We start from the raw sequence: 23,125 nt of genomic DNA, 5'->3' as shown, positions 1-23,125 counted from the left end.
GTAATCAAACACTACATTACCAGCAGCAAAAAAATGCCACAATATATAATCATTTTCTTCTTATGAATTTACTAATGCCTGATGTAAGTCTATTTCAAGAGTTTGAGAAAATATAAGCAAAACTGTTAAGATAATCTGTAAACTACAGAGGGAGTGTATAACAATTTTAACCAAAACAATCTAGGTATGCAACGTTCAAACCAAGAATTCAACAGCCATTGCTACTAAGTATTCAGTAAGTTTAAACAATACAGTTTCATTCCTCTCTGGTGGTCATGAATACCTAATTCAAGAAAAAAATGCAAAATGTTCCATTACTGCTATGTGTAAGAAAAGTTCTCTATCCTTTCTATTATTTGGTGACGTTAACCTAGGACCACCTAGTATTTATGAGAATGAACTTCACTATAAGCCACTGATTTCCATACCTTGTCTATTGTCTATTAGTTGAGACATTGTCAAAGTAAACAAATGCTGCCACCTTGTGGACTCATGAGTATGGTGTTAAATAACCCAAAGTGATCCATAAGCAAAGGAAGACAAATTTTAAAAGTGAAAGTTTCCGGTTCAGCTTTTTCTCTCAGTGAGATTCTCACTGCAATAAATGACCAATACTAAATACATGTCATGCCATTTTACAGTAAGAATAATTTATTTTACAATGTAATGAAATAATGCACCAAATTCAACATTATTTGTCATCTCTAACAAGTCTTCACCCCTCTTTCCAAAAGAAATTCATTAAATGTCCTAATTTGCAAGGAATTAAAAGTCTTTAAAATGAATTTATTATCAATGATGTGTCTGAATGTGAGAAACTAGAAAAAGCAAAAAATCACCAGGATTGTGAAAGTTTCAAAGTCCCTTCAATACTATGGATACTATGTTCCTCTGCTGCTGCCTACTATAGTCCTTCAAGCGTTCTGCCTGATAAACTTCCTGAATTGGAAATTTTTCCTTCAGAAATGTTAATTCAATGTAAGTAGTAGAAAAGAATGGATGTCAACATGAAGATGAAAAAACTAAAGGTACCTTTAAATTTTTTATTTTGCTTGACATATTTTGATATAACTAATCTCACCTTCAGTAAGTTATTCTTCTAAACTGAAATCTTGTCTTCCTATAACAGTAAATGTCTGCCTCAGAAAACATAGCACTCTGATATAAATGTCTTTATATGATCAAGGTTTACTTATTTTTTAAAAAACAAAATTACATTATATCAAGCTAAAATGGCTTTCAGGAATGAAGAATAGCTAGCTCTTACTCTTTTTTGAATACCTAGAGATGTATAACCAATCCTACATTTTCTAACTAGAAATGCTGCTTTTGTAATATGAAGTTAAGAAGGAAATTTTTATTTTGTTTTTGGTTTTTTGTTCACTTTTAAATGGAGAAGAAAATACAATATAGGATGAATTCACAATGGTCAGGGACATTAATTGTTATTACAACAGAGTTCTAATCTGCATTACATTTCAGTTGGGTAGAGCCATATAATTATAAGTGTGTACATACCAGATCAGTATTATTTCTTCTATAAAGGCACTGAAATAAAATTGAGAGGTCTCCTGAATCCAAGCATCAAAGCTGGCCTGTTCATGATTACACTTCTAGCCTCTCCCACACTAGGTAGTCAATGAATTTTTGTTAAATAGGTTAATTACTAATTTAATTAATTAGTTAAACAAAACCCACAATTTACTGCATTTTAAAACTTTAATCACTCCAGTGCCTGATTAGGAAAACTTACACTGCCAACATATAGAAAAATAAATAAATGTATGATTTTTGTCTTGTTACCAAGTTAAACAACAAGCTTGAATACAATAAAAGATTTAATGCAATAGTCTCTTTAGCTAATGGCCTGAAGTTCAAGATCAATATTCATATACATAAATAAAAATCTCAGTCATGAAAATGGAAAAGCACATGTAGTTTCAGTAATTTTTAAAAAGCTAAAAATTGTCAAATTCCTGATACACATCAAAAACATTTTTTTTAAGGCTTCTTCATTCTATCTAGAAAATTTGAACATGGACTAGCAATTTGATGATTCCAAGGGACTACTGCTAATTGTGTTAGAGGTGATAAAGCCCCGTGGTTATACAATATCCATATTTTAAGACATAGAGATTCTTAAGAATCTACAGTTGAAATGACGTAATACCTGGGATTTGCTTCAAAATACTTAAGCAAAGAAATTAGGAATGAAGAGTATAAACAAAGCAAGTATAGCAAAATTTGGATCACTGATGAGTCTGGGAGATGACTGTATAAAGGATTATATTCTTTCCATCTTTATGTATATTAGAAAATTTATTTAAAAATTTTAAAGAATGTTCAAGATGATGAAGATAAAAATAATATAAATTAATAACAAAAAGATAACTAGAAAACCCCAATATTTGAAAACTAATGTCTCAGTAATCCATGAGTCAAAATAAAATGAAATTTGAAATTTAAAAGATTTTTGAAATGAGTGAAAATGAAAAATATCATATCCTTGATATAATAACAATAAACAATCTAAAAAGAAAATTACAGAAACAATTTCATTTACACGAGCATCAAAAAAATATTTAGGAATTAACAAAGGAGGTGACTTGTACAATGAGAAGTACTAAACACTGCTGAAAGAAACTAAGATATAAATGAAAACATACCCCATGTTCATGGACTGGAAGGCTGAATATTGTTGTCAAATACTACCCAAAGTGATCTACAGATTTAATGCAATTCCTATCAAAATCCCAATGACTTTTTTTTTCAGAAATAGAAAAGCCCATCCTAAAATTCACACGGACTTCCAAAGGACCTGAAGTAGCTAGAGGACTCATACTTCCTGATTTCAAAACTTACTACAAAGCTACAGTAATCAAAAAACATAGATAAAAACAGACATATACACCAATGGAATAGAAGAGAGAACACAGAAATAAACCCTTGCATATGTGGTCAAAGGATTTTTGACAAGAGTGCCAAGACCATTCACTGGAGAAAGGACAGCTTTTTCAAAAAATGGTTCTGAGAAAACTAGATATTCACATGCAAAAGAATGAATTTAGATCCTTACCTAAAACTATATACAAAAATTAATTCAAAATGGATCAAAAACCTAAATCTAAAACCATAAAACTCTTTTCACAACTTGGGATTTGGCAATGATTTCCTGGATATGACACCACAGGCACAAGCAACAAAAGAAAAAATAGACAAATAAGACTTCATAAAAATTTTTAAACTGTATGCATTGACAACAGACAATATCAAGAGTAAAAAGGCAACCCACAGAATGAGAGAAAATATTTATAAATCTGATAAAGGATTAATATTCAGAATATATAGAAAGCTCCTGAAACCAACAATAAAAAACAAACTCAATTTAAAAATGGACAAAGGACTTGAAAAGACATTTTCCCGAAGAAGATATACAAATGACCAATAAGCATGTGAAAAGACATTTAACATCAGTAATCATTAGAGAAATTCAAATCAAATCTAGGCAATCAAACCTAACCTCATACCCAGCAGAATGGCTACAATCAAAAAACCAAAATAAATACTGGCAAAGATGTGGAAAAATTGGAACCCTTAGGCTCTGCTGGTAGAAATGCAAAATGGTATAGCCGTGGTGGAAAATAGTATGGCAGTTCCTCAAAAAATTAAAAATAGAATGACCATTTGATCCAGCAATTCCATTTCTGGGTATATACCCAAAAGAATCGCAAGCAAGGTCTCAAAGAGATAGTCTTACCCATGTTCACAGTAGCATTATTCACAGTAGCTAAAACATGGAAGCAACACAAGTATCCATTGACAGACAGATGACCAAAATGTGTTATATACATGCAATGGAATGTTATTCAGCCCTTTAGGAAGGAAATCCTGACATATGCTATAGCATGGATGTACACTGATGACACCACACTAGTGAAATAAGCCAGTCACAAAAAGACAAATATTGCATCATTCCACTTATATGAGATACTTGCAATAGGCAGAATCATAGACAAAGAAAGTAGAATGGTGGTTGCCAGGACTAGGGGCAAGAGGGAACAAGGAGTTGTTGTTTAATGGGTACTGAGTTTCAGTTTTACAAGATGTCAAGTATTAAAGAGATGGATGGTGATGACAGTTGCACAGTATTATGAATGCATTTAATACCACTGAACAGTTACTAAGATGGTAAATTTTATGTCATGTGTATTTTACCAGAATAAAAAAAAATTTGGAAAAAAGACAAGATATCAATCATATCAAAATTTGTGAGATGCAGTTAATGCAACACTTGGAGGGAAATTTATAACACAAATTATCTATATTAGAAAAGAAGAAAGGTTTCGACTCAATCACTTCAGTTTCTCCCTTAAGAAACTAGAAAGATAAGAGCAAATTACTCCTAAAGAAAGCAGAAAATGGGAAATAATAAAGTTAAGAGTAGAAATCAATGAAACAGAGAACAGAAAAATAGACAGTATCAATAAACCAGGAGCTGGTTCTTTGAGAAGATAAATAAAATTGAAAACTTCTAAGCCAGACTATTAAGTATAAAAAAAAAGGGAAACAAATTTCTGAAATCAAGGATGAGAAAGGAAAAATCATTACAGAATCTAAAGAAATCAAAAGGATAATAAAGGAATACTATAAACACTTGTATGCCAGTAAATTCAATAACCTAGATGAAATGGACAAATTCCTTGAAAGGCACAAACTAAAAATCATGCTCAATCAAGAAGAAATGGATAACCTGATTAGCCTTACATCTCTCCTAAAAATTGGATTTGTATTTAAAAATCTTCCCTCAAAGAAAACTCAAGACCAAGATGGCTTCACTGGGGAATTGTACAAAATATGTAAGGAAGAACTAACACCAATTCTTTACAAACTCTTCTAAAAAACTAAAGAGGAGAGAGCATTTATTAGGAGAGCACATCTTGTCATTAAAACCACACAAAAGAATTACAAGAAAACAAACTGCAGCCCTATGAGGCGGACACTAACAATCATTACATTTTAGAGATAAATTGAGGACTAAAGAGATTTAGAAACTTGCCTAAGACCGCAGAGCTAAAAATTGGCAGGCAAGCTGGATTTCACAACAGAGGCTCTTAACCATAACACTATAACTGTTTCTCTAATTCAATTAAATTCTAGACACTCCTGCAAAAGAAAAGAGTAAGAAAATAGTATGCTGCCCCATACTTACCTAGAAACTATGCTGGAACCATTATAGAGATCACTAGCATATGATAATGTAGCCAAAGGTCGTACTGAATTATATCGAGTAAACTTGGACAAGCATTCCTGAAATTCATCCAACTGGCTTGCAGTTCGACTGTCATCTATATGAAGAAAACAAAATAAAATAAATGAATTGAACTGAAACATAAGTCAAACAGCAATATCCACAGACTAAAAACTATATACTAAACACAAACAACAACTCTTCAAGAGTACTTAGAGAGGACTAACATACACAAATTATTGAGCTGATTTTTCAACTTTTAAAAAAAATTTCTCAGTGGTTCTTGAAAGACACAGTCTCTTTCAACACCAGTAAGAACATACTGTGAATTCTTTTTCTTTTTTAAGCAATAATTTCTTGCAAAAACAAAAAAAAAGTACCTCTGATCAAGAGACGTTAAATCATTTATTAAAACAAAATCCCTTATCAATGAAGAAGGTGAGGGTGGAGAGACAAGTACATATACTGGACAGGGTATTTGTTAAAGGAACATGTTTACAGGGATACATCTTCATGTTCATGTTTACTTATAGTCAAAACACAATAATAACATAATTTAGATTAAAAATAGATTTTTAAGTAAAAAGAAAGTGAAATATTTGTTCACATAATACCTCGAAGTGTTTCAAATCCAATTATGGGACGAGAGTAAAAACTGCAGTGTATGAATTATTAATTTTCAAAATCAAACTTAAAATAGGTTCACTCGGGCTTCCCTGGTGGCGCAGTGGTTGAGAGTCTGCCTGCCGATGCAGGGGACACGGGTTCGTGCCCCGGTCTGGGAAGATCCCACATGCCGCGGAGCAACTAGGCCCGTGAGCCATGGCCACTGAGCCTGCGCGTCCGGAGCCTGTGCTCCACAACGGGAGAGGCCACAACAGTGAGAGGCCCGCGTACCGCAAAAAAAAATAAATAAATAAAAATAAAAATAAATAAATAAATAAAATAAAATAAATAAATAAATAAAAATTGGTTCACTCAAATGTCTTGGTGAATATGGAAAACAATAATTCCATCCAATAGAACTCTTTACAAATACTTTGAGTAAAGTCCATTTCAGTAAACTATTCATAACTAAATGATGTAGAATTTAAATCACAAAATCAGGTTATAAAGGACCTGAGAAGACAGCTAATTTACTCTCCAATGTAGAAACAGGCCTACAGTAAAAGCATGAATAAAAACATTGTTTTTCAAAACTGCTTAAAGTTTGGACTTGCGTTTTCCCTTCCAAAGAAAGAAAAGAACACAATTACTTTAGTTAGCTTTCTATATTGAAACTTGAAATAAGCCTGTTATAACACAGTGTTTTCATACCTTCTTCCTTATTCTTAGCTCATATACATATACACACACAGAACATTTTTAAGGTAAACTTTTGTGATTTCCCTTCTTAAATGTCCTCTGAAAATACTAGTAAGCAAAAAGAAATTAAGCTGTAAGAATAATTAAGTCAAAAGAGTTACTATTACTCTACTATATGATATATAATAAAGAATTTATTTATTTTATCTGGAGATTTCCAGTTATTTTGAATTGCTGACATGAAGTACTTTATCTAACAATTATTATAAAGAAAAACAAACAATTATTTGAGGAAACTAAGTAAGCTTCTGTCCCTAATATTTTACATTTTAAAGATTTAAACACTAACTTAACATAGTCATCTAACAACCTACATTAAAAGGGCTCAATTTTGTAGTGTTTCCATTCTAGAAAACACAAAAGGAACAAACCCAATTAGCATGAAGTATCAAGATGTTATTGAGCTAAAGTACTTGGTCCACAAAAATTATTCTCAGGAAATTCAACAAATGATAAATAAAACATAGGTTATTGCAAAAGGGGGGGGGTATCAACTGCACTGCAAAGTGGTTTGGATACAACATGCATCCAACCATGTAACTGGTTCTTTTTATATATAACCCTATTACTGTGAGCTACGTAATGCAGTAAATACTGAAAAGACAGTTACTTTATAGCTAACCATTTAAAAATTGTTTTAATATTAATATATTCTTTCAACATTTTGACATCAATCCCTAAGTACATAAAATTCACAAGCATTCAAGAATGTCTATTCTGCAGAAGATCACAATCCTTTTCTAGGGTAGTTGAACTTCCAGCCATCATATCCACTCATTTAACACCTACTTTCAACAGAAGTTATAAAAATAACACTAAAAGCAGTTATTTCAGTATCTGAAAGCACAGGGATTAGATTTCACTTATCTGGTTGTAAAAAGGTAGGATTTTGTCTGCTTGGTTGGTTTCTGATCAATACCCATACATATCTGATGGCATATCACCCCTCCTATTCTAATTACAGATCAGTTTGCAAAAGTGTGTTCAGTGTCTCTTCTCTCTTCTAATGCTTTATAATTTAGCTTCTCTTTCAATTACAATTAAGAGTTCAAAGCATTTTTTCTTAGTCTTCATGTCTCATTTTCATAAATGAAAATAAAAGTTGGGGATGGGGAGTGTGTTCTCATTTGAAAATATACAAAAGGACAATCAAACTCTTAGGTACCCCATTACAAAGAAGTTTAAATTTCCTCTTTGACAGCCAAGGAAACTAAGAGGGACTCCATATTCAGCAATATGATCAGTGTAGACACTGCAAATTTGTTAAGTTAAATTTGAGATTCCTAAAAACTAAAGACAACATGTGTTAAGTACAATACAGCCATGTCTACAAAAATAAAAATCTAATCTTCCTCCTGGTTTTAACTTACTAGTCTACCTCCCTATAAAGCTATATCTCCAAAATAAATTAAATTGGTTTGTGATTACCTTTACTATCCCACAGCATGCTTATGCTATAGTTATTTACAAATTATTAATCAATAGCCTACTCCAATCTCTCTTTCCCATCTTGCTCTCTCTCTCTTTTTAATGTCTGTCATTTGCCTGTGGTTGTATTTCAACATCATACCAACAAATAACATCTGAAAGGGTTAACATGAACCCTCTGCCAGTCAGTAGAATGTAGGTCTAAGACCACTTTCAATGTAACAGCTTCCTACTGTAGTTTACAGACTATTACAGAAGTTTAATAAGGGGCTCAATTCTCAAGATAATGCAATGAGAGCTTTGCATCTGTATGAAAACTGTTGACTATTAATTTCAAACACACTTAAAAACAAAGTTTGGCTTTCTTCTAGTCTTCAGAGGAAAAATGCTATGTGAATCTATATACATTTTTCTGCCACCTCCAGTCCTGAGGCAAATTTCTCCAAAGATTCTCTCTCTATAATGTGTGGATTATAATACAAACATGCCTATTCAAGAGAAAACCAAGGAAAAATTTTTAACAATTAATAAAATAACAGACATTTTTTCCTTGGTGGTCCTCATTTTGAGCAGGTGTATTACAAATGACATCAATTAATTGAGAATCTAACTTATACCAAGCATTGTATTTTACATGCATCATCTATAAACCTTAAAAAAAAAAAAACCCTGCTGGGTTGGTATAAATGTCCCTACCGCACTGGTGAGCAAAGACACCAAGAAAGGCTAAAGATCAGAGAACTAACAAAAAGGGAACAGAACTCGGTTACTTTTCTATAGCAATAAAAATATTCTATACTATTGTGTACAAATCTTTGCATAAGTTATTTCCTCTACTTTGAATATGTTTCTAATTACCTTTTTTAGTTAATTAATACTAGCCTTGACTAAATACAACATCTCTGAAATCCCTACAGGAATCATTTTCTCACATTTCTCCATTTTCAACATGGCATGGCTTTTTCACTCCCAGTTATATTAGTGGATATTCTTCTCTATTCCCTTAATGCCCTTTTCATATGTATATAACATAAAATATCACATAGAATTATTATTATTATTATTTTTTTTTTTTTGCGGTACACGGGCCTCTCACTGCTGCGGCCTCTCCCGTTGCGGAGCACAGGCTCCGGACGCGCAGGCTCAGAGGCCATGGCTCACCGGCCCAGCCACTTCACGGCATGTGGGATCCTCCCGGACCGGGGCACGAACCCATGTCCCCTGCATTAGCAGGCAGACTCGCAACCACCGCGCCACCAGGGAAGCCCGACACATAGAATTATTTACCTGTTGCTTCCCCCCACTAAATTCATAATACTGCTTGACGACAAGAACAAGTACTTTCATCTTTTTATTCTTAGCACAGAGGATAGCGCTTACAACTTAATAAATGTTGAAGAATAGAAGGCAACTGAATGGAACTTATTTTTGCTAGCTACATATTCATGGCTGATTGGTTTTTAACTTTATACAGCTCACTATATACAGATAAAAAATTCCCAAATAAAGAAAGAGAACAAAAATAGATATGGAAAAGCAATGTTCTCCAAGATGTCTAAGAACCTACACAATACTGTGCTAGACTATGTTGAAAACAGACACTTTTGCTTTCCATAAATCCAGCATAAGAAGCTAGATTTGGATATGAAACATGAATCTGAGATATTTTAAGAAGTCCTGAATGTACCTGAGATACGAGACATCCTTGTAGAAAAGTAACATTGCTCTAAGTCTTCAAAATGAGCAGTGAGTCGTTTTCGTCTTGATGCTAATGTGCTGTTATACCAGGGCTGTTTCTTTGTCTAAGATGATAACAAGAAAAGACACTTGTAACTCAGAACAAATCATACTATTTCTCTGCACAGAATATCCAAATGCTTGAATATTTAATTTCAAAAGTTCACATTAAAATACTTACAAATAGCAAAATCCCATAGTTCTTAGACCATATTTCGAATTCTTATTTTAAAGGGAAAATAGGTCAATTTTATGAGAATAAAATGAGAAGCTTCTTTCAACTCTCCAAATTAAATGAAGACAGAATCTATTATAAGGGCTATTCTAAAAAGTATAATTTTGAGAATTTTACTTTAATATGCATCAATTGTTAGAAAACAATTACCAAAAGAAAACTAATTACTGCTTCATCATCCCTATATTGCAACCTATACCTTGTGAATAACAGGAAGACTGCTTGGCTGTACAGAATAGGTATTTAAATTAACACTGATTATTAGGTTAAGGGGTAGTTAATATGTATAGTTTGACATATACATTAGAAGACCCAAATAATTAAATCACACACACACATATATATATATATATATATACACACACACATACTTAGAGAACAACAACAAATCTGAAATATACTGGCATATAAATCTTATTTAAAAAGTTTATAATCCTAAATATATAATACTACCAACACCATGTTAATTAAAAGGGTATGAAAACCCTTCCACAAATGGTTACTATTATGCTTGTGGCACATTAACAGATAAAGAGATAAGACACAAAATGAGATCCTGAGATGACACAAGTTCACCAGTAAGAATACCAGAACTGCAAATGTATTAAGTAAGAAATATTAAGTTACTACAATGAACAAAAAACACTTATCTAAAGTGAACTCCTGCTAAAAGTAAATGGTAACTAAGATATATTTTAAAGCTGCGCTTGGATCAAAAGAAAAAAAGGACTATTTTCCAAAATATAAACAACCAAACAGTAAGCTGAACTCAGAGAGGTAACAGTAAACAAAATATAAGAGTGTAGAAAAGGGGAAACAAGGGGACAATCTGATTTGAGGACAAATACCTACGAAAGAACAAGTATTACATTTGGAGAATAAAAAGAGAATTTCCAAAGTGGAAGACAAATCTGCAAAAATTACTCAAAATGAAGGAATAAAGTCAAGAAGAAAGAAAAATTTGTAAGACAAGAAAAGAGACATAGGAGACAGAATAATAAGGTTTATTCCAGAAAAAGATGTCAGAATAATAAGAGTGAAGGTGATCCAGGACCTTGGAAAAAGAATGGAGACAATGATCGAAAAGATGTAAGAAATGTTTAACAAAATCCTAGAAGAATTAAAGAACAAACAAACAGATATGAACAATACAATAATTGAAATGAAAAATACGCTAGAAGAAATCAATAGCAGAATAACTGAGGCAGAAGAACGGATAAGTGACCTGGAAGACAGAATGGTGGAATTCACTGTTGCAGACCAGAATTAAAAAAATGAATGAAAAGAAACGAAGACAACCTAAGAGACCTCTGGGACAACATTAAACGCAAAGACATTCGCATTATAGGGGTCCCAGAAGGAGAAGAGAGAGAGAAAGAACCCGAGAAAATATTTGAAGAGATTAGGGTCAAAAACTTCCTTAACATGGGAAACGAAATAAACACCCAAGTCCAGGAAGCATAGAGCATCCCAGGCAGGATAAACTCAAGGAGAAACACACCAAGACACATAGTAATCAAACTGGAAAAAAATAAAGACAAAGAAAAATTACTGAAAGCAGCAAGGGAAAAACAACAAATAACATACAAGGGAACTCCCGTAAGGTAAACAGCTGATTTGCCAGCAGAAACTCTACAAGCCAGAAGGAAGTGGCATGATATACTTAAAGTGATGAAAGGGAAGAAGCTACAACCAAGATTACTCTACCCGGCAAGGATCTCATTCAGATTTGAGGGAGAAATCAAAAGCTTTACAGATAAGCAAAAGCTAAGAGAATTCACCACCACCAAACCAGCTCTACAACAAATGTTAAAGGAACTTCTCTAGGTGGGAAACACAAGAGAAGAAAAGGACCTACAAAAACAAAACACAAAACAATTAAGAAAATGGTAATAGGAACATACATATCAATAATTACCTTAAACGTGAATGGATTAAATGCTCCAACAAAAAGACACAGGCTTGCTGAATGGATACAAAAACAAGACCCATATGTATGCTGTCTACAAGAGACCCACTTCAGACCTAGGGACACATACAGACTGAAAGTGAGGGGATGGAAAAAGATATTCCATGCAAATGGAAATCCAAAGAAAGCTGGAGTAGCAAGACTCATATCAGATAAAATAGACTTTAAAATAAAGACCGTTACAAGACACAAGGAAGGACACTACATAATGATCAAGGGATCAATCTAAGAAGAAGATATAACAATTATAAATATATATGCACCCAACATAGGAGCACCTCCATACAAAAAGCAACTGCTAACAGCTATAAAAGAGGAAATCGACAAACACATATTATCTCACACCAGTCAGAATGGCCATCATCAAAAAATCTAGAACCACTAAATGCCGGAGAGGGTCTGGAGAAAAGGGAACGCTCTTGCACTGCTGGTGGGAATGTGAATTGATACAGCCACTATGGAGAACAGTATGGAGGTTCCTTAAAAAACTACAAATAGAACTACCATATGACCCAGCAATCCCACTACTGGGCATATACGCTGAGAAAACCATAATTAAAAAGGAGTCATGTACCAAAATGTTCATTGCAGCTCTATTTACAATAGACTGGAGATGGAAACAACCTAAGTGTCCATCATCAGAGGAATGGATAAAGAAGATGTGGCACATATATACAATGGAATATTACTTAGCCATAAAAAGAAACAAAATTGAGCTATTTGTAATGGGGTGGATAGACCTAGAGTCTGTCATACAGAGTGAAGTAAGTCAGAAAGAGAAAGACAAATACCGTATGCTAACACCTATATATGGAATTAAGAAAAAAAAATGTCATGAAGAACCTAGGGGTAAAACAGGAATAAAGACACAGACCTACTAGAGAATGGACTTGAGGATATGGGGAGGGGGAAGGGTAAGCTGTGACAAAGCAAGAGAGAGGCATGGACATATATACACTACCAAACGTAAGGTAGATAGCTAGTGGGAAGCAGCCGCATAGCACAGGGAGATCAGCTCCGTGCTTTGTGACCGCCTGGAGGGGTGGGATAGGGAGGGTGGGAGGGAGGGAGACGCAAGAGGGAAGAGATATGGGAATATACGTATAACTGATTCACTTTGTTATAAAGCAGAAACTAACACACCACTGTAAAACAATTATACTCCAATAAAGATGTAAAAAAAAAAATAGTAATAAGAGTGGGGGACTTTAACACCTCACTTACACCAAATGACAGATCATCCAAACAGAAAATTAATAACAAAACACAAGCTTTAAATGACACAACAGACCACACAGATTTAATTGATATTTAATATTTAATAATATAGATATTTAATTGATTTCTTTCCATCCAAAAACAGCAGATTACACTTTCTTCTAAAGTGTACACAGAACATTCACCAGGATAGAACACATCTTGGGTCACAAATCAAGCTCAGTAAATTTGAGAAAATTGAAATCATATCAAGTATCTTTTCTGACCACAATGCTACGAGATTAGAAATCAATTACAGGGTAAAACACGTAAAAAACACAAACACATAGAGGCTCAACAATATGTTACTAAATAACCAAGAGATCAGTGAAGAAATCAAGGAGGAAATCAAAAAACACCTAGAGACAAATGACAATGAAAACACGACAATCCAAAACCTATGGGATGCAGCAAAAGCAGTTCTAAGAGGGAAGTTTATAGCAATACAAGCCAACCTCAAGAAACAAGAAAAATCACAAATAAACTAACCTTACACCTAAAGGAACTACAGAAAGAAGAATAATCAAAACCCAAGGTTGGCAGAAGGAAAGAAATCATAAAGATCAGAGCAGAAATAAAGGAAATAGAAACAAGGAAAACAAGAGCAAAGATCAATAAAACTAAAAGCTGGTTCTTTGAGAAGATAAAAAAAATTGATAAACCATTAGCCAGACTCTTCAAGAAAGAGGGAGAGGACTCAAATCCATAAAATTAGAAATGAAAAAAGGAGAAGTTACACCAGACACTGCAGAAATGCAAAGCATCCTAAGAGACTATTACAGGCAACTCTATGCCCATAAAATGGACAACCTGGAAGAAATGGACAAATTCTTAGAAAGGTATAACCCTCTAAGACTGAACCAGGAAGAAATAGAAAATATGAACAGACCAATCACAAGTAATCAAATTGACACTGAGATTAAAAATCTTCCAAGAAACAAAAGTCGAGGACCAGATGGCTTCACAGGGGAATTCTATCAAATATTTAGAGAAGAGCTAACACCCATCCTTCTCAAACTCTTCCAAAAAAATGCAGAGGAAGGAACACTCCCAAACTCATTCTATGAGGCCACCATCACCCTGACACCAAAATCAGACAAAGATACTACAAAAACAGAAAATTACAGACCAATATCACTGATGAATATAGATGCAAAAATCCTCAACAAATACTAGCAAAGAGAATACAACAACACATTAAAAGGCTCATACGCCATAATCAAGTGGGATTTATCCCAGGGATGCAAGGATTCTTCAATATACGCAAATCAACCAATGTGATAAACCATATTAACAAACTGAAGAAGAAAAACCACATGATCATCTCAATAGATGCAGAAAAAGCTTTTGACAAAATTCAACACCCATTTATGATAAAAAAAAAACCCTCCAGAAAGTGGGAAAAGAGGGAACCTACCTGAACATAATAAAGGCCATATAAAATAAACCCACAGCAAACATCATTTTCAATGGTGAAAAACTGAAAGCATTTCCTGTAAGATCAGAAACAAGACAAGGATGTCCACTCTCACCACTATTATTCAACATAGTTTTGGAAGACCTATCCACAGCAATCAGAGAAGAAACAAATAAAAGGAATACAAATTGGAAAAGAAAAGGTAAAACTGTCACTGTTTGCAAATAACATGATACTATACATAGAGAATCCTAAATATGCTAGCAGAAAACTACTAGAGCTAATCAATGAATCTGGTAAAGTTGCAGGATACAAAATTAATGCACAGAAATCTCTTGCATTCCTATACACTAATGATGAAAAATCTGAAAGAGAAATTAAGGAAACACTCCCATTTACCACTGCAACAAAAAGAATAAAATACCTAGGGATAAACCTACCTAGGGAGATAAAAGATCTGTATGCAGAAAACTATAAGACACTGATGAAAGAAATTAAATATGACACAAACACATGGAGAGATATACCATGTTCTTGGATTGGAAGAATCAATATTGTGAAAGTGACTATATTACCTAAAGCAATCTACAGATTCAATGCAATCCCTATCAAATCACCAATGGCATTTTTTACAGAACTAGAACAAAAACTCTTAAAATTTGTATGAAGACACAAAAGACCCCAAATAGCCAAAGCGGTCCTGAGGGAAAAAAACGGAGCTGGAGGAATCAGACTCACTGACTTCAGACTATACTACAAAGCTACAGTAATCAAGACAATAGGATACTGGCACAAACACAGAAATATAGATCAATGGAACAGGATAGAAAGCCCAGAGATAAACCCATGCACCTATGGTCACCTAATCCATGACAAACGAGGCAAGGATATACAATGGAGAAAAGACAGTCTCTTCAATAAGTGGTGCTGGGAAAACTGGACAGCTACATGGAATAGAATGAAATTAGAACACTCCCTAACACCATACACAAAAATAAACTCAAAATGGATTAGAGACCTAAATGTAAGACCAGACACTATAAAACTCTTAGAGGAAAACATAGGAAGAACACTGTTTGTCATAAATCACAGCACGATCTTTTTTGATCCACCTCCGACAGTAATGGAAATAAAAACGAATTAAACAAATGGGACCTAATGAAACTTAAAAGCTTTTGCAAAGCAAAGGAAACTATAAACAAGATGAGAAAACAACCCTCAGAATGGGAGAAAATATTTGCAAACGAATTAATGGACAAAGGATTAATCTCCAAAATATATAAACAGCTCATGCAGCTCAATATTAAAAAAACAAACAACCCAATCCAAAAATGGGCAGAAGACCTAAATAGACATTTCTCCAAGGAAGACATACAGATCGTCAAGAAGCACATGAAAAGCTGCTCAACATCACTAATTGTTAGAGAAATGCAAATCAAAACTACAATGAGGTATCACCTCACACCAGTTAGAATGGGCATCATCAGAAAATCTACAAACAACAAATACTGGAGAGGGTGTGGAGAAAAGGGAACCCTCTTGCACTGTTGCAAGGTGGGAATGTAAACTGATACAGCCACTATGGAGAACAGTATGGAGTTTCCTTAAAAAACTAAAAATAGAATAACCATATGATCCAGCAATCCCACTACTAGGCATATACTCAGAGAAAACCATAATTCAAAAAGACACATGCACCCCAATGTTCATTGCAGCACTATTTACAATAGCCAGGTCATGGAAGCAACCTAAATGCCCATCAACAGACAAATGGATAAAGAAGATGTGGTACATATATACAATGGGATATTACTCAGCCATAAAAAGGAACGAAATTGGGTCATTTATAGAGACATGGATGGATCCAGAGACTGTCATACGGAGTAAAGTAAGTCAGAAAGAGAAAAACAAATATCGTATACTAACACATATATGTGGAACCTAAAAAGTGGTACGGATGGACCGGTTTGCAGGGCAGAAATTGAGACACTGATGAGGAGAACAAACGTATGGATACCAAGTGGGAAAGTGGCGGGGGTGGGCAGTCGGGGGGTGATGAACTGGGGGCTTGGGATTGACATATATACACTAATATGTATAAAATGGATAACTAATGAGAACCTGCTGTATAAAAAAATAAATTAAATTAAATCCAAAAAAAAAGAAACGTCAAAAAAAAAAAAAAGAATAATAAGGTTTAAAATATGGGCCCCCAGAGACCCAGAAAAGAGTAACAGACTGAAGAAGACATATCTGAAGAGTTGGTGCTGACAATTTTCCAGAACTGAAAACATATATGAATACAGACATAGAAATTATTCCTACCAAGAAGGATAATTAAAAACAAATCCACAAGGCGTCTCTGGTGGTACAGTGGCGAAGAATGTGTCTGCCAATGCAGAGGACACGGGTTCGAGCCCTGGTCCGGGAAGATCCCACATTCCAGAGAGCAACTAAGCCCCTGTGCCACAACTACTGAGCCTGCGCTCTAGAGCCCACAGCCATAACAACTGAGCCCACGTGCCACATCTACTGAAGCTTGCACGCCTAGAGCCCATGCTCCACAACGAGAAGCCACCACGATGAGAAGCCTGCGCACTGCAACAAAGAGTAGCACCTGCTCGCCACCAACTAGAGAAAGCCCGCGCTCAGCAACAAAGATCCAACGCAGCCAAAAATAAATAAAAGTAAGTTAATTAAAAAAAAAAGAAATCTGCAATTAGACACACTAAAGCAAAAGTATATTTTTTTACAAAACAGAAAGATTTTAAAATGAGACAAACAGAAAAGTTAATTCACCTAACAGGAACAATTAAACAAGCAAAATACTTCTCAAAAGCAATAAGAGAAGTTAGAACAAAGTAAACTTTGGTTATCCTTAAAAGTTGAAATAAAATAACCCCAACCTAAAATTCAGATTCCAACAAAACTGTCCTGCAACAACACGAGCAAAATATTTTTTCATGTAAATGAAAACAAGGATTATCACCAATAAGCTACTTCTTAAAAAATTTCTGAAACCATGTAATTGAAAAGTTCAACAACACAAACCAGAAGGTCTGAGACACAAAATGAAGGAGAAGTAAGGAAACTAGTAACCAAGTAAGTGATTTTAAATATTGTTTACATACATTAATTATAATATCTAATTTATGGGGTTCAAGAATAAGACAATAAATACACTGAAAACCAGCATACACATCAGAAGAGAGGGCCCAGATACTTTTACATGAAAATTCTACCAAATATTCAAGGAAGACATAACATCAATTGTACACAAACTATTTCAGAAAACACTTCCCAATTTGTCTTCTGAGACCAGCATAGCTGTAATACCCAAACCCAGCGAGGACACTGGGGAAGGGAAGGAAAGAAGAAGGGGAATAAGGGCCTTCATGAAAACAAGCACCCACAACAAAATAACAGCAAATCAATTTCAACAACATGTAAAAAGAATAACTCATCATGACTAAATGGAGTTCAGTCCAAGAATGCAGGGTTGTTTTCATATTAGAAAATCAATCAACGCAATTCATCAAGTGGGCAGAATAAAGGAGATATCCATATAAAAATTTCTGCCTGGTTTGCAGGGCAGAAATTGAGATACAGATGTAGAGAAAAAACATATGGACACCAAGGGGGAAAGCAGCGGGGGTTGTGATGAATTGGGAGATTGTGATTGACATGTATACACTGATGTGTATAAAATGGATGACTAATAAGAACCTGCTGTATAAATAAATAAATTAAATTAAAAAAAATTTTCAAGAGATGCATAAAAAGCATCTGACAAAATTCAACACCTATACATGTTAAAATTTCTCAACAAATTCGGAACAGAAGGAAACTTCCTCAACTTGATAAAGGGCATCTACCAAAATGTAGAGCTAACATATAAGTTGAAGTATAAGGGGGAAAGGGGAGGAAAAAAGAAGAAAAAGAAGAGAAGGGAGATGTGGCGAGAGGAGAGGAGGGGAAGGAAGAAGGAGAGGAGAAGGAAGGAAGAAGGAGAGGAGAAGGGGGGAAGAGGTGAGGGGAAACAGAAAAGAACACACAAAGATTAGAAAAGGTAAAAATATCTTCTTGCTGATCATATGATTTTACATAGAAATTCCTGAGAATCTACAAAACTACTAGAATTAATAAATTTAGAAAGAAAATTAATAAATTTAGCAAGCTAATAAGAATATATGGCTAACGTACAAAAATCAATTCTACATTTATATATTCACAACAAAGTAGAAAATAAAAATTTTAAAATAATTGTATCAATAATAGCATCAAAAAGAATTAGAAATTTAATGAAAGCATGGAAGACCTCTAGATTACAAACACAAACACTGCCAGGAGAAATTTTTAAAGGACCAAAATAGATGGAAAGATATACCATATTCATGGACTGGAAAGCTCAATATTGTTCGTGTGTTACCATTATGGTAACTGGGTAAAGGGTACAGGGGCTCTCTCTGGTTTGTTGTCTTTTTTAATGCTTTTTGTTTTGTTTTGGCCGTACCACACAGTTTGTGCAATCTTAGTTCCCCAACCAGGGATGGATTGAACCCAGGCTGCCAGTAGTGGAAGCATGGAGTCCTAACCACTGGACCACCAGGGAATTTTCATGGGCTCTCTCTGTATTAATTTTTACAACTGCATATGAATCTACAATTATCTCAAAATTTAAAAATTTATTTTTACAACTCTAAAGAAACTTAGGAATAAACTTACGAAGAAATAAATAAAACCTAGACTCAACTTAATATCATAAATATATCAATTCCTCGTAAGGTAATTTATAAGTTAAAGGCAGTTCTAATAAAGATACCAAGAAGCTTTTTTATGCAGCTAGAGAAACTGATACTAAAGTTGATGTGAGGGCTTCTCTGGTGGCGCAGTGGTTAAGAATCCGCCTGCCAATGAAGGGGACACGGGTTCAAGCTCTGGTCTGGGAATATCTCACATGCCGCGGAGCAACTAAGCCCGTGCACCACAACTACTGAGCCTGCACTCTAGAGCCTGCGAGCCACAACTACTTAGCCTGCAAGCCACAACTACTGAAGCCTGAGCACCTAGAGCCTGTGCTCCGCAACAAGAGAAGCCACCGTGATGAGAAGCCCACGCACCACAATGAAGAGTAGCCCCCGCTCGCTGCAACCAGAGAAAGCCCATGTGCAACAATGAAGACCCAACACAGCCAAAAATAAAATAAATTAAATAAATTTAAAAAAATAATAAAGTTCATGTGAAAAAACAAACAGGAAAGAATATTCTGTAAAACACTGAAAAAGAAGTGCTGGGGGGTTGGAGGAATTAGTTCTATCAGACATTAAAACATACCATAAAGAGGTGATAGTGAAAAGGGAAACACATCAGCAGATAGAAGAGAAAGACCAGAAATAAATCCATTTTACACACAGAATTTTTGATATGAGAAAGGCTGCATATCACAACTCTCGATCAAAGATAGATTTTTAAAAAGTGGGCTGGGACAACTGACTAGACATTTGGATAAAGATAAAATTAGATCCACACCTCAAAACATACACAACAATAAACTCCAAACAGAACAGGAATCTAAATGTAAAAAATGAAACGAGACAAGTATTTTAAGAAAACATAGGTAAATTTCTCTATATTCTAGTTACAGGTAGACATTTTGAACTATGACTCAAAACCCAGAGGTAACAAAAGATTGGTAACTTTAAATAATAATTTAAAAATTTTGAACAGTTTCAAAGAAAAACAGAAGAAAATATAGGCAACATTTATCACAGATAAAGGGCTAATATTCTTAATATACCGTCAAATCTTAAAAATTGAACAAAACAGATCAAAAACTTTATAGAAAAAATAGGCCAGGGTTTCCCTGGTGGTGCAGTGGTTGAAGAGTCCGCCTGCCGATGCAGGAGACACAGGTTCGTTCCCGGGTCTGGGAAGATCCCACATGCCGCAGAGCGGCTAGGCCCGTGAGCCACGGCCGCTGAGCCTGCACGTCCGGAGCCTGTGCTCCGCAATGGGAGAGGCCACAACAGTGAGAGGCCCACGTACGGGGAAAAAAAAAAAAAAAAAAAAAAAAAAAAAGGCCAGAAATATGAATACATAATCCACTAATAAGTATATTAATATACAAGTAATCATATGATGGTTGTTCAGCTTCATTCATAATTACAGAAACATAAAACTATTCTGAGATATATTTCTCACCTGAAAGATTGGCAAAAATTTTAAAGTAAAACTCATTCTTTTAGAGAGCCTCTGAGAAAGACTGTAGGAAAACAGGCACATTCATATATTGCTGGGGAAAATGCAAATTGGTACAATTCTTTGGGGGAAGAGGATGATTTGGCAATATCAATCTCTGTCTTTCTCTCCATCCGTCCGTCCATCCATCCATCCATCCATCCATCCATCTACATCTTTGACCCAGAAACCCCATGTCTAGGAATTTACACTTAAGATAAATTGTCCAACAATATGAAAATACATATGCACAAGTTAATCACTGCAGCACTACTTGTATTTACAAGATAATGTAAACTACCTGTCTTTATGTAACTAATTGATTAAATAATCCTATGCAGCTATAAAAACAATGAGGAAGAGTTCTATGAACTTCTGTGGATTTGTTTTCATGATACATTGTTAAAATAAAAAAGCAAAGTGCAGAAGAGAATCACTAGGAAAGCTACCCTTTGTGTAAGAAAAAAGAAATGAGAGAATATGAATATGTATCATGAAAACCTGACTAATAAAACTGGTTACCAACAGGGGGTAAGAAACAATGTAGTGGGAAAAGATAAAGGATATGGGAATTGGAAGAAGGGCTAGACGGGTGGTATTTATTGAGTATGACTTTTTGTACAGCTCTGACTTTTAGAATCAGGTTAATATTTCATATATTCAAAAAAGTCTGTATGTCATAAAAATGGGGGGTGGTGGAACACAAACAGAAGCAAATGAATTTAACTGTATTTCAAAGAAATATCACAGTTTATACTGATGAAAATTAACAATCAAAACAAAGTAAACTTTGAACACACTATATTTTCACACTATATTCTCTCAGACTAAAGACAAAAAGAAATTTAAATATCACTAGTTAGTAGATTTGTTTTCTTAGTAATTTCCATACTAGTTTATATATATATTTTTTCTAAGACTATGACAATAAGTAAAATTTATTTTGATAATGAGAGCTAGGTTTCTGTCAGAAAAGAGAAATAGAGATATAGAAAGGGTACAATGTAAAGCTACAACGAACCCTGTGATAGTGAACTGCAATGAGAGCTCATCAGTATGAACTCATAGCTTTTATGACAGATGCAGAAACACAGACATGTTATTTACATATATGATTACATAAATATTATGTTCATAAACTGAATAGCATAGATTAATCTCAGCTAGTCTGTATTGCCCACATGGTTATCTCCAGAACAGCTGACTCTTACCTACATTACAAAATGTTGTGGGTTTTTTTAACAATTCTTTTTTTTTTAATTTATTTTTTTTGGCTGCATTGGGTCTTTCGTTGCTACATGCAGGCTTTCTCTAGTTGTGGCGAGTGGGGGCTACTCTTCGTTGCGGCGCACAGACTTCTCATTGCAGTGGCTTCTCTTGTTGCAGAGCACGGGCCCTAGGAGCGTGGGCTTCAGCAGTTGCAGCACGCAGGCTCAGTAGTTGTGGCTCATGGGCTCTGGAACACAGGCTCAGTAGTTGTGGCGCACGGGCTTAGTTGCTCCGTGGCATGTGGGATCTTCCTGGACCAGGGCTCGAATCCGTGTCCCCTGCATTGGCAGGTAGATTCTTAACCACTGCGCCACCAGGGAAGCCCACAAAATGTACTAAATGAAGATAAATGATATTCCATAACCATGGGCCTGTGAGTTGTTTGGGAGCAGACTGTATCAGTCTGTCAGCATTGTTTAGTAATAATAAGTGAATTTATGATTCACCTGATTTCAGTGGAGCCTGTAACTTAATGGCTGGTCACATAACTAGAATGCACTGCCCATGTGACTAGGTTAAAATAAGAGATCCGACCTCAAGCCAAATTTGAATTTCCCATTACTAAGGTGCTTGAGATGCAAGCTAGCAATTGTTCTGAACCTGGAAACAAAGCAATTCCTCTGTGACTCGGTGGTAGAAGGACAAAGAAGACTGTGCCTGAAGTCTTCATATCCCTTTCAATGAGTACCCTTCTTCTGCTTGGCTGTACTATATCCATTGCCTATAATGATGTTCCAGAAGTATAAACTGCTTGATTCCTGTGAGTCCTTTCATCAAACACTTAAGGTGAATAATATATAATTAATGGATACATATTATAATATGTTACATATACAGATATACATATTTCCTAGCTCTGTCCACCGAGAAGACCTACAAGCAATGATGCCCTAAGTGCAATGAGCACACTTAAAACCCAGATCTTGCGCTTCCCTGGTGGCGCAGTGGTTGAGAGTCTGCCTG

At 34.8% G+C, this 23,125-nt stretch overlaps 1 protein-coding gene across 7 annotated transcripts in view; it reads right to left on the bottom strand.

Moving 5' to 3' along the window:
* Positions 1 to 23,125, bottom strand: part of COP1 (COP1 E3 ubiquitin ligase) — a 272,596-nt gene that overhangs the window by 136,692 nt on the left and 112,779 nt on the right. For all 7 annotated transcript variants that reach the window (XM_027086241.1, XM_027086244.1, XM_027086246.1 and 4 more), the window contains 2 exons: positions 9,729 to 9,843; positions 5,210 to 5,345 (listed from right to left, as the gene is read on the bottom strand). In XM_027086241.1, the coding sequence (XP_026942042.1) occupies positions 5,210 to 5,345; positions 9,729 to 9,843 (251 nt within the window). The remainder of the gene's footprint in view (positions 1 to 5,209; positions 5,346 to 9,728; positions 9,844 to 23,125) is intronic.

This window comes from Aethalodelphis obliquidens, unplaced genomic scaffold (genome assembly GCF_003676395.1).
Source record: "Aethalodelphis obliquidens isolate GAN/ISIS:26980383/991018 unplaced genomic scaffold, ASM367639v1 scaffold55, whole genome shotgun sequence".
NCBI classification, from domain to species: Eukaryota; Metazoa; Chordata; class Mammalia; order Artiodactyla; family Delphinidae; genus Aethalodelphis; species Aethalodelphis obliquidens.
This window is presented reverse-complemented; position numbering and strand designations above follow the sequence as displayed.